This window comes from Choloepus didactylus, chromosome 2 (assembly GCF_015220235.1).
Source record: "Choloepus didactylus isolate mChoDid1 chromosome 2, mChoDid1.pri, whole genome shotgun sequence".
Classification (NCBI taxonomy): Eukaryota; Metazoa; Chordata; class Mammalia; order Pilosa; family Megalonychidae; genus Choloepus; species Choloepus didactylus.
Genome location: NC_051308.1, coordinates 141,534,895 through 141,546,909, shown reverse-complemented (window position 1 = coordinate 141,546,909; position 12,015 = coordinate 141,534,895). Strand labels below are relative to the sequence as shown.

General features: G+C 34.6%; 1 protein-coding gene across 3 annotated transcripts in view; it reads left to right on the top strand.

Moving 5' to 3' along the window:
- The window catches only part of TRMT13 (tRNA methyltransferase 13 homolog), a 32,423-nt gene that overhangs the window by 4,828 nt on the left and 15,580 nt on the right, over positions 1–12,015 (top strand). For all 3 annotated transcript variants that reach the window (XR_005215292.1, XM_037826547.1, XM_037826548.1), the window contains 5 exons: positions 6,258–6,320; positions 6,866–6,935; positions 7,069–7,175; positions 7,720–7,887; positions 9,798–9,870. Coding sequence is in view for 2 of the 3 variants with exons in the window: in XM_037826547.1 (XP_037682475.1) it covers positions 6,258–6,320; positions 6,866–6,935; positions 7,069–7,175; positions 7,720–7,887; positions 9,798–9,870 (481 nt within the window). In the remaining variant the exon portion in view is untranslated. The remainder of the gene's footprint in view (positions 1–6,257; positions 6,321–6,865; positions 6,936–7,068; positions 7,176–7,719; positions 7,888–9,797; positions 9,871–12,015) is intronic.

Genomic DNA, 12,015 nt, shown 5'->3' with positions numbered 1-12,015 from the left:
GGAAGGGTAAGGGGCCCCAGATCGCCAAAACCATCTTGAAAAAAGAACAAAGTTGAAGGACTCACATGCCCCAATTTTAAAACTTACTACAAAACTACAAGATTCAGAACAGCATGGTACTGACCCAAAGACAGGCATATAGACTAATGGAATCAAATTGAGAGTTCAGAAATAAGCCCTCGCATATGTGGCCAATTGATATTTGACAAAGGTGCAAAGTCCACTCAGTGGGGAAAGAATATTCTCTTCAAATGGTGCTGTTCCATATGCAACAGAATGAAGCTGAACTCCTACCTTATAATATATAAAAAATATAACTCAAAATAGATTTAAAAACCTAGATATAGATTCAAAACTATAAAACTCCTGGAAGAAAACATATAAGGAATCATGTATCTTCAGGACCTTGTGTTAAGCAATGGTTTCTTAAAGTTTATGCCCATAGCATGAGCAACAAAAGAAAAAATAGATAGATGGGACTGATCAAAATTAAAAACTTGTGCATCAAGGACATCATGAAAATAAAAGACAGCCAACAGAATGAGAAAAATATTTGGAAACCACATATCCAATAAGAGTTAATATTTTGAATCTATAAAGAAATCCTACAACTCAACAAAAAGACATACAACCCAATTTAAAAATGGGCAAAAGACTTGAATAGACATCTCTCCAAAGAAAATATATAAACAGCCAAAGAGCATATTAAAATATGTTCAACATCCTTAGCCACAGGGAAATGCAAATCAGAACCACAAGATACTGTTTCCCATCCACTAGAAAGGCAACTATTAAAAAAAAAAAAAAAAAGTAACAAGTGTTAGGATATGGAAAAATAGGAACATTTGTTCATTGTTAGTAGGAATGTAAAATGGTATAGCGGCTGTGTGAGATGATCTGGTGTTCCTTAGAAACTTAAATACAGAATTACCATATGACCCGGTAATCACACTTCTAGGTATATAACCAAAGGAATTGAAACCGAGGACCCAAAGAGATACTTGCACACCAATGTTCATAGCGACATTATTTACAATTGCCAAGAGATTGAAGCAACCCAAGTGTCCATCAGCCAATGAATGGATAGACGAAATGTGATATATACATGCAGTGGAATGTTATTCCACCATAAAAAGGACTGAAGTTCTGATACGTGCACCAATATTGATGAACCTTGAACACATCTTGTGAAGTGAAATAAGTCAGACACTAAAGGATAGTGTATGAGCTCACTGATATGTAATAATAACTAAAACTAGAATACGGATTACCAGGGGCCAGATTAGGGATAGGGAATAGGGAGTTAATGCTTAATTGGTACAGAATTTGTTTCAGGTGATGGAAATATTTTGGTAATTGATGGTAGTGTTGGTAGTACAACATTGTGAATGTAATTAACACTACTGAAATATATATTTGAATGTGGTTTAAAGGGGAAACTTAAAGTTGTTTATATGTTACTACAATTAAAAACCTGTAAAACTGTACAACACAAACAGTGGACCCTAGTGTAAACTATGACTATAGTTAATAGTACAATTATAATAGTATCCTTTTCTACAATTGTAACAAATGTACCACATTAATAATAGGGAAAACAGTGTGTAAGAGGGAGCGTGTATGGGAATTCTGTATTTTCTGCATGATATTTCTGTAAACCTACAACTTTTTCTAATTTAAAAAATACATATATTTAAAAAAATTAAATTCAAGAGATCAAGAAATGCTTCCTAGAGCGAGTAACCTATAAGTTGTCTTATCAGGGAAAGAAAGAAGAGTTCTAGGTAGAAAGAACATGTGAAACAGCATAAAGGTAAGAAATCACATGATGCTTTCAAGGAATTCAAACTTTATTCTGAAAGATACGAGGAACGCTGAAGCATTTTAAGCTGGGGAATGATTGTATTTATCTCTTAGAAAACTTTCTTTTACAACAGCATGGGAGGATGACTTAGAATCAGGAGTTTCTAGTTAGGGAGACATTGCTGAAATCCAAATGGAACGTGGTGAGAGACTGAATTAAAGAAGATGAAAAGGTGGAGATAAATTTAAGCGTTATTTTAGGTAGCAGAATCTATCAAACTTGGTGATTGATTGGAAATGTCTGTTTGGAGTTGGATATATAAATCTGAAATTTGGTAGAGAGGTTTGACAAGTAATCAGAATTTGGGAGTGAAATACATACAGATCATAGGTGAAGCTTTGAATTTGAAGTTACTCAAGGTAAGTGAATAGAGGAAAAAGAAAGTTTATTTATTCCATTGTTGTTAATTGAATATATATATCAGACATTATACCAAGCACACTGCCTAGAAGAACATTACCATTTAGTGAGGGAAATGAAAATGTAGTGTTACGTGAGCTTCAGCAGAACAAGTTAAGGGTGCTATAGGAGAATAAAAGAGGGCCTAGCTTTTTCTTTAGGAGAATATGTGGGATTGGATGGAATAGATGGAAAAAGGTAGGGAGGCTTCTCTGAAGGAAGTATTATGTAAGAGAACTAGGGGTCAAAGGCAAATCAGCCAGACAAGGAAGAAAATGTCTGCAATGGCTTACACATACTCTAGAGAGCAGATAGCTTTGTCAGGGACTGGGAATTTTACATGGCTGGAATGTAAAATTAAAAGGGGAGAGCTGGGTAGAAGATGAGACCTGAGAGGTAACTAGGGAAGAAATCATGGGACTAAGGAATGAACTCCAGGTGACACTGACATTAAAAGGTGAGCTACTAACAAGAACCATAGAAAAAGGTTGGGAAGGGGTGGCTGTAGAAGTAGGAAAAAGAAAGAACAGAATAACATTGTGTATCAGAAGCCATAGGAGGAGAATTTTCAAAAGAGTGATCAAGATGTCTAGCCCTACTGAGTAATTATGTAAGATAGGGATGGGAAAGAATCCATTGAATTGGCAGTATGTGCTCGTTAGAGATTGCAGGCCTTAACAAAAAAAAAGCATATTTAGTAGAGTGGAATGAGCAGAAATTAGATTGCAATGATATATGAGTAAATGGAAGACAAGGTAGAAATCACAAGCATAAACTATTCTTTCAAGAAACTTGGCAGTCAGGATGTAGGAGGAAGGGAGTGTCTTAAAGATGGGAGAAAGTTTCATTTTATTTATAAGCTAAGAGTAAAAAGCCAATAGAAAGAAATTGGAAATAAAAGGGCATCATTTGTACGATTTGTTTTGTATGACTGCATGGTATGTGAATATATCTCAATTAAAAAAAAAAAAAGGGCATCATTGATGGAGCAAGGCTTCTCAGGAAACAAGCAGGGATAGGAAACAAAACAGATAGAAGGGAACAATTGGGAGGTATAGGTGTAGCTCTTCACTGAGATAGATGGGAAGGAGTAAAAAATGGATGTCAGTTCAAGCAGATTTGAGTTGATAGGAGGTTTAGTTGAGTAATCTCTCATTTGGTAGCTACAGTTTTCTTATTGAAGTAAGAAAAGTCATTGAGGGGGATGGTGGTATAGTAGATTTGAGGAGAGAGTTCAGCAGCCAAGATATTAGAGTTAAAAGTCATATTCGGGCAGTGTTGTGACAGAAAGACTAGATTGGAAAAAATGAAAAGTATCCAGGCTGGATGGCAAAAAAGGGCAAGCCAGAAATTATCTGTGAAAAAGTAAATAGAGGTCTTTAAAAACTGGAGGAAAATGAGAGCAACAGAATCAAAGAACTAGCATAGTAGAAAGTTATGGTCAGTGAGTAGATTAATGCAGTTTAAGATGCCAGAGGTTACATGGTTCACAATATGGGAGAATCTAGAGGGCCAGTGGAGTTAGTATGCTAAAGTTGGATGAAGGTCATTAGAATGTCAAGGCATTGCAGAGCTATTATGTTGAGGGGCTTGAAAATAGTCATATAGCTAGACTTGGAGTGGAAAGGACAACTTGGTGTAAAAGTCCCCAAAGAATATTGTATGATGTCCAGCAGGTTGATTGTTGACAACTGCTAGGAGATGTGCAAGGTGGTGTTAACACCCCGGTATTTCTCAGTGGAAATTTTTGTCATTGAGTGGGACAGTTCTATCCTGTATGTTCCAGAGCATCCTTGTATTTTGCAACCCTGGCCTTTGAGAAGCAAATGACAAGTGCATATGTCAAGAATTATGAAGGGTCTGATATTTTACCTTATTTGAAAGCTAAACAAGTTAGCCTACCACAGGTTCATGGATTCTGGCAGAAGACGCAAGGTTCCTGGGCAGAGGCAAAGAATTTTATTGCTCATGGCACAGCAAGTAATATGAGTTCTTATTCACGTCAATTTCCCTTGTTTCCCGAGTCTCATGGAATCAACACAGGGGCCCAGGTGAATGCTTCGCATGCAGTGGTCTTGCATCATAGCTGAGGAACCCCAGACTTAAGGAAGACAAAATATTTTTAAATGAGCACTAAACAAACCTGCCTGACCTTTACTCCATAGGTAGACATTATCTTTATTATGCTGTATGGTAAGCAAACCTGCCATCTACTCTGGAAGAAGACTCTATCTTCCAAGGTTGTATGCTAGTCATACATCCTTAAAAAGATAATCTGGAACAAAGGTAGTCAGTGCCTCCTCTACTTGTAGAACATGCGGAAAATTGAGAGACCTGTGGAGAACTGTCTTCTAATAGTACCTCAGTCATTTCCCCCATGCATTTCCAAATTCCTCCCTGTTGAGAACCACTGGGCCCGATGGTATAAAATTAAAGTATTTTTACATTAAGAGGTTGTAGAAGAAAAATCACCACCCTTTGAGCCCCTTAGGACTTGGCCCCTTAGTGAAAAGAAAGAATGTTGCCTTTTCTTGAAAGAATGAGTGAAGGTTATTATTTTCCTTAGCTTGGTCAGATTTCTGTCAAAGCAAGCCAAGAGGAGTATGTGTTCTGAGTAAAGTTTGAGAAAACATGAATTTATTATAAATGGAATCCTGGGCACAGTTGAGAGAAAAAGGAGAAAAGTAGCAAGAAGATGGGATGGGAAGAAGTACAAAACAGTAATTATCCGGTACTCTATATATAATTTGAAAACCCAGGCAAAGCCTTACTTGGTGAAACAGTTCATCAGTTTTTAAAATAATCTTTCTATACTAAATGGAAGTAAGTTTGTGATAAATTTCTCCAGTAACAGTAGCTGTCATATTTAAAAATCTAATTTACAACACAAGTTATCTGAGTGCTTTTTGCAACCATTTTACATTAAAAGTACATCAAATTGTAATAGTTATAGCTAATTTTTTAATATAGTTTTACCAATCACCCAACAAAATATTGTACTACCTACAGTCCTCACCCTTTCCATTCATTCACCAGTTTCCATTAGTACCAAATAGGTAAAGGTAGCAACACATTCATAATCAAGATGCTATCTTTCTCCCATCTGTATAGCAAAATTCTATTACTACACATAATGTCCCAAGGAGTTGTTTTTACTTTTAAAACAAGATTTGTAGAAATAGTGCCGTTTCATTCTTCTATATCCTGTCCTGTCCGAATATGGTAGGCATTAGCAACTGTGACTATTTAAATTTCAGTTAATTAAAATCTTGTCTTATTGAGACTAAAAATTCAGTTTCTCAGTCACAGTAGTCATATTTTAAGGTTAACATGTATTATGTTGGCCAGGCAGATATAGAATGTTCCCATGATTGCAGAAAATTTTATTGAACAGTGTTGATTTCGATCCTTACCTACAGTCTCTGAAGATGGAGTAGAAAGTTCTAATTATGTTAACTTTAAAAACATAGTGACACAGGACATTTCTGTTTTCAATTTTTAATTAGTATTTAAAAATAGAACAGCTCAGGCTTATACCATTGTAATAGCTACATTTTATTCCTGTTTGGTTTGGTTTTGTTTTTTGTTTTGTTTTGCTTGTCATGCTGCTGTCTGATGAACAACCAGGTGTCGTTGGTACTTTGTTGTTTTTTTGTTTACCATAAAGAAAAACTGCCATGATTCTAAGTCTATGCTGACTAAAAAGCTTAATAAATATTATTAATGAGTTTATTTATACTATAATTGCTTATTCAAATAACCATCTCAGTAGAATACCAGATCCATGAACACAGAGATTTTTGTCTATTCTGTTCTCTAAAGCAAACCAGGGACCATGGTAGGGGCTTAATAATTATCTTATGAATAAATGAATGGGAGAAAGGGAGGATGGAGGGAGCAGAGAAGGGGAGAAGGGAAGAATCAGTTTTTCAGATTAATTTTTATGAGCTCTTCACATTATTAACAGTATTTTTATGGTTTTGTTTTTGTTAAGGACTTCTTTATTCAAGATATTAATGCAGGCTTAAAAGATGAAACAGAAATACCTGAACAGTTAGTAAGTATACTGACTTAATATTTAATTTTTAAAGGTATTTATGGGCTATCTCCATACTGTAAATAAGCTGTGTTCCAATTTTTGTTTGGAATAAATCAGATGTTTTAAATTTAGAATGCATTTTTCTATAGAATCAGTGTTATTAATAATGGTTAGTTTCCAGACCAGCTTATGCCCCCATAACGAAGCTGCAATATGTCTGTGATACCTCATTTGATTCTTGGGCCCTTATAAGCCTAGAGTTGCCCTTGACCCTGAGAAGGTCAGGGGAATTGAAATAACATGGCAGAGATGAGTAGAGACTTAGCAGTTGGACAGTTCCCATAACAGCTTAGGGAAAAGGCTTTAGCAGAATGTTGAGCTGCCACGTGGAATATACTCCTGGGGGAGTCGGATAGCATTGATTGACACACACACACACACACACACACATACATGTACATACATATATAATATTCATACATAAGTTATTCGTAAATCAATAAACCTTGTGTAGGGTAAAAGCATTTTTTTGGCTATATTATTTAATTTGTTTTTGTATATAGGTTCCAGTTTCTTCTCTATCTGAAGAGCAGTTGGAAAACTTAATTGAGAAATTGAGAAAAGCAAGTGAAGGTAAGTCTGCCTAAAGTTACAAAATAAATTATTTTAGAGTCATTAGGTGGTAAATGAATAGACACCAGTCTAGTTAAGAATTCTGTGGTTTCATTTTTGGGTGCTTAAAGTATTGTGCTTATATCTGGCACAGGTTTGAACTCTTCACTTAAAGATCAAATCATGTCACATCCAGCATTGAATGATGCCCTTCATGACCCTAAAAATGGTGATTCTGCAACCAAGCACCTGAAACAACAGGTATGTTTATGCCACAGTAGGTCTACTAATGATTTTGTTTGTTTGTTTGTTTTACTTTAACAGAATTTAATATAAAGAATTGTTAATGAAGGATTGGAGAACTGGGAAGACAAAGGGAAAACTGAAGTATTACTGAGATGGTAAATATAGGAAGCACTGCCATCCCTTGGGCTAAAAGAATAAGAAGAACTTGGAATTATTAAAATTTAGACTCTACCTACGGTCTTTTGTTAATTTGTAAAAAGCTAAAATTCTGTTCTTCATAAATATAGTTATTAATGAGATTTTTTTAGATTGTTTTGTCTTTTAGAGTACAGAACCTTTCCATTTCAAAGAATATGAGTACTACTTTTGATATGGATATGTTTCTGGTAAACAAGTGCTAAATACTTAAAAATGAGAAAAAAAACATTTAAAGCCAAGCAGAATTATCAATGTGAACATGCTGCCTTAACTTGCAAATGTAGAAATTACTTTGCTCTTTTCCCTCTTTGAGCCAGATGAGTTTGCATTAGTATATAAAATAATCTCGTTGAGTTTGCAGGCTTCTATTTTAGGTAACATTGAAAAATTAAAGTTACTTGGTCCAAGAAGATGCTATGTTGAGTTTGGAGCAGGAAAGGGAAAATTATCACATTGGATTGATATTGCCTTAAAAGACGCTGAAAATGTTCACTTCATCCTAGTAGAAAAGGTGACCACAAGATTCAAGGTAAGTGAAACCATTGCAGTATATTAATAACCAAAATTTGTTTGTACTTCTTTTATTGTTTAAAAAAAAATGGCACACAGAAACGTGTCTCTTAAAGCAAATAGAAAGAAAATGAGTATTCTTTTTTGTGTATTTGATTGTAGCTTTTTATTATTTCTAACTGATGACTTAAATGAAGATGAATTTTTTAATATAAATTTTGATAGACCATTGATATGAGTTCTTCAAATTATTTACAAAGACAGGAAAATATATGGAAAGAACCAGGCTATGAGTTAAAAGTCTTGGGTCTTAATCTTGCCTCTACCATTTACTAGTCATTTATTCAATAAATATTTGTTGAATACAGTGTCAGGAATCATGATAGGTTTTGGGTATGTAAAATCAATTAAAGCAAGATCCCTGTGCTCTATTACTTACCTTTAGAAAGCAGAGAGACGGACATAAATAAATGATTGTAATAAAGTATTAAAGGCAGTATGAAAAAATTCTGCATAGAGTACAGTGAATTCAAAGGAGGGAGTGAAAAGTTACACTGCACAGCAGGGATGGATAAGGACCATAAAGAAAAGTTGAGCTAAATCTGAAAGATGAGTTAGCACTAAATTGGCTAGAAAGAGGGATTTGAGAAGCTTTCTGGGAAACATGAAGCAAGAACAGTGTAACCAAATTCCTGAAACAATAGAGAAACTGAAACACTTCTACAGTGATGGAACACATAGTGGAGTTCAGCAATGATGAGGCTGGTGAGGAGGGCTAGACTTCAAAAAGTCTTATAATCTATGCTAAGAAAGAAGTTTCACTTTATCCTCCTAGGTGCTGGGGATACCATGGAAATAGGATTTAGTCCCTGCCTTCAAGGAGTTTACATCTAGTAAGGCAGCCTCATAAGTATTTCAGTTCAGTATGTTGCGTGTGTTTTGCTACTGGTAAGCACCAGATGCAATGGAAGCACTAAAACAGAACACCAACTATAGTCTAGCGTGGATCAGGAAAGGTTTCCCAGGGGAAGTGACAGCTAAGAAGAGACTGAAAGGACATATATGAGTTGATTTAAGTGAAAGGGGTTTTTTAAAAGTTTATCCTAGCAATACTATTAATGTTATATCACAAGGGTCTGAGATTTGAAGTAGGGAGATGATAATAAGATTATTATCCAATAATACAAGTAAGAATTGGTCTAGAGCTAAGGCTACTGCAAAAGAATGGAGGTGAGAGGAAGAGTTTGAGAAATGTTAAGATGTTGGACACTACAAGACTTGGCTTTATTAGTCATTGTGTGTGAGTTAGGAGTAACTTCTAGTGACATTTTTATGTCTTGAGTGATTAAGTGGTACTCTTCCCTGTGATCGGTAATATAAGAGGACTACGAAGCATAGGTTTTGGAGGAAGAAATAATGAGTTTAGTTCTGGATATGCCGAGTTTAACTTTCAAGTAGAGCTCTAGTTGAGAAGTGTGAATATGTGCCTGATGCTCATCACAGTTTGGGCCACAGATAATAGATTTGCAAGTTATAGGCACATGGGTATAAGAGGAGAGAGCAATTACAGTATACTATAAAGAAAAGGAAGCTGGCAGGTAATCATAGGTAAGTCACTTAACATCTGTCAACCTCTGTTCCTTTGCCAATGAATTGTGAATGTTTAGAATTAAATGAAATAACATACACATAAATATTTACAAAATGTCCAAGCCTTATAAAAATGTTATATTACAATTTTGGAATTTTCACTAAAGAACATACAATCTTGAATGTTTAAATTCATGATTCTATTTTTTAATACTAAAAAATGAGATGAAAACTTTTATTTGCTTTGAATTTTGCAACAAATGGTAATCTCTTCATTTTCTTAAAGCTTATTTTTACATAGTAAAAAGCCTTTGTTATAAAAATGTTCTGTTTGTGCAGGTAGACGGTAAACACAGGAAGAAAAATTCAGTGTTTAAAAGACTTCAAATAGATATTCAACACTTGTGTTTGAGTAAGTTGAACAATTTTCACTTGTTTCAAAACTCTGAAGGTTGCTTAGAATCCAGTCATGCAGAATAGTACATGGGAAAACAAAATGCAATTAATCTATTGTTAATATAAAATCTTATATGTAACATTTAAATAAATATTAATTGAATTAGGGTGGAGACTTTAAAAAATTGTCTTTCAGTGTCAAATGAAGGGTTATATTAGGAAAGAGTCTAAAGTTTTGATAATATGCCCTTGTATTGATTCTTTGTCCTGCTTGACTTGATTATTCTGTGTGTTCGTATCATCAGCTAGCCTTCTGCCTATAATTAACATAACTTTACCTAAAGCTTTAAAAATTTGAGATAGTTCTCTGTCTATTCTAGTGTGTAAAAGATACTTCCTAGAATTCTAAATTGTAACAAAGAAAATAAGTCATTCCTATGGAACTCACATTCCATACACACATCCCTCAATCATAGTCTTCGGTACCCTTTCTACATCTTTTCTTTGATTTTTCATATTATTTAAATGAAAATAATACAAACATATCCTTTCAGCCTCTTCTAACCACTATTTTTTTTTCATTAGAGAAGTTGTGGGTTTATAGAACAATCACGCATAAGATACAGGATTCCCATATACCACCCTATTATTAACACCTTTCATTGGTATAGTACATTTGTTACTATTGATGAAAGCACGTTTTTATTATTGCACTGTTTACTATAGTTCATGGTTTAACTCAGGGTTCACTCTTTGTGCTATGCACATCCATGGATTTTTTAAATTAATTTTAATCTATTACCATATATACCACCAAACATTTCCCCTTTTAGCCATATTCAGATATATATTTCAGAAGTGTTAATTATATTCGCAGTATTGTGCTACCATCACCACCATCCATTACCAAAACATTTCCGTCATTCTATAGAGAAACTCATACATTTTCAGCCTTAACTTCCCATACCCTATCCCAACCCTGACCCCAGGTAATGTATGTTCTAGATTCTGACTGTGAGTTTGCTTATTCTAATTATTTCACATCAGTGAGATCATACAATATTCATCCTTTTGTGTCTGGCTTATTTCACTTGACATGATATCTTCAGGATTTATCCATGTAGTCTCATGTATCAGAACTCCATTCCTTTTTATGGCTGAATAATATTCCATTGTGTGCATATACAACATTTTGTTCATTCATTCTTTTGTTGATGGATACACTTGAGTTATTTCCATCTTTTGGCAATTGTGAATAATGCTGCTATGAATGACAGTGTGCAAATATCTATTTGAGTCCTTGCTTTCAAATCTTTTGGGTATATACCTAGAAGTGGGATTGCTGGGTCATATGTTAGTTTTATACTTAACTTTCTGAGGAACCACCAAACTGTGTTTCACAGTGGCTGCACCATTCTACATTGCCACCAGCAATGAATGAGTGTTCCTATTTCTCCGCATCCCCTCCTACTCTTGTAATTTTCCATTTTTTTAATAGTAACCATTTTAATGGATATGAAATGGTATCATTGTGGTTTTGATTTGCATTTCCCTGATGGCTAATGATGTTGAGTCTCTTCTCATGCTTTTTGACATTTGTATATCTTCTTTGGAGAGATGTCTGTTCAAGTCTTTTGTCCTTTTTTTAATTGGGTTGCCTTTTTGTCATTAAATTGAAGGATTTCTTTATATATTCTGGATATTAATTTTATCGGATATGTGGTTTCCAAATATTTTCTCCCATTGTGTAGGTTGTCATTTTGCTTTCATGATAAAGCCCTTTGAGGCACAAAAATTTTTAATTTTGTTGAGGTCCTATATATCTACTTTTTACTTCTGTTGCTTGTGCTTTGGGTGCAAAGTCTAAGAAACCATTGCTTAACTTAAGGTCATGAAGATGCTTCCCTACATTTTCTTCTAGGAGTTTGACAGTTCTTTTAAATTTAGGTCTTTGATCCATTTTGAGTTGACTTTTGTATAAGGTAAGAGATAGGGGTCCTCCTCCTTTCTTTTGCAAATGGAGATCCAGTTTTCCCAGCACCATTGTTGAAGAACCCTATTTCCTAATTGAGTGGTCTTCCCCCTTGTCAAAAATCAGTTGGCCATAAATGTGAGGGTTAATTTCCAATCTCTCAGTTCTATTTCACTGGTGTCTGTATGT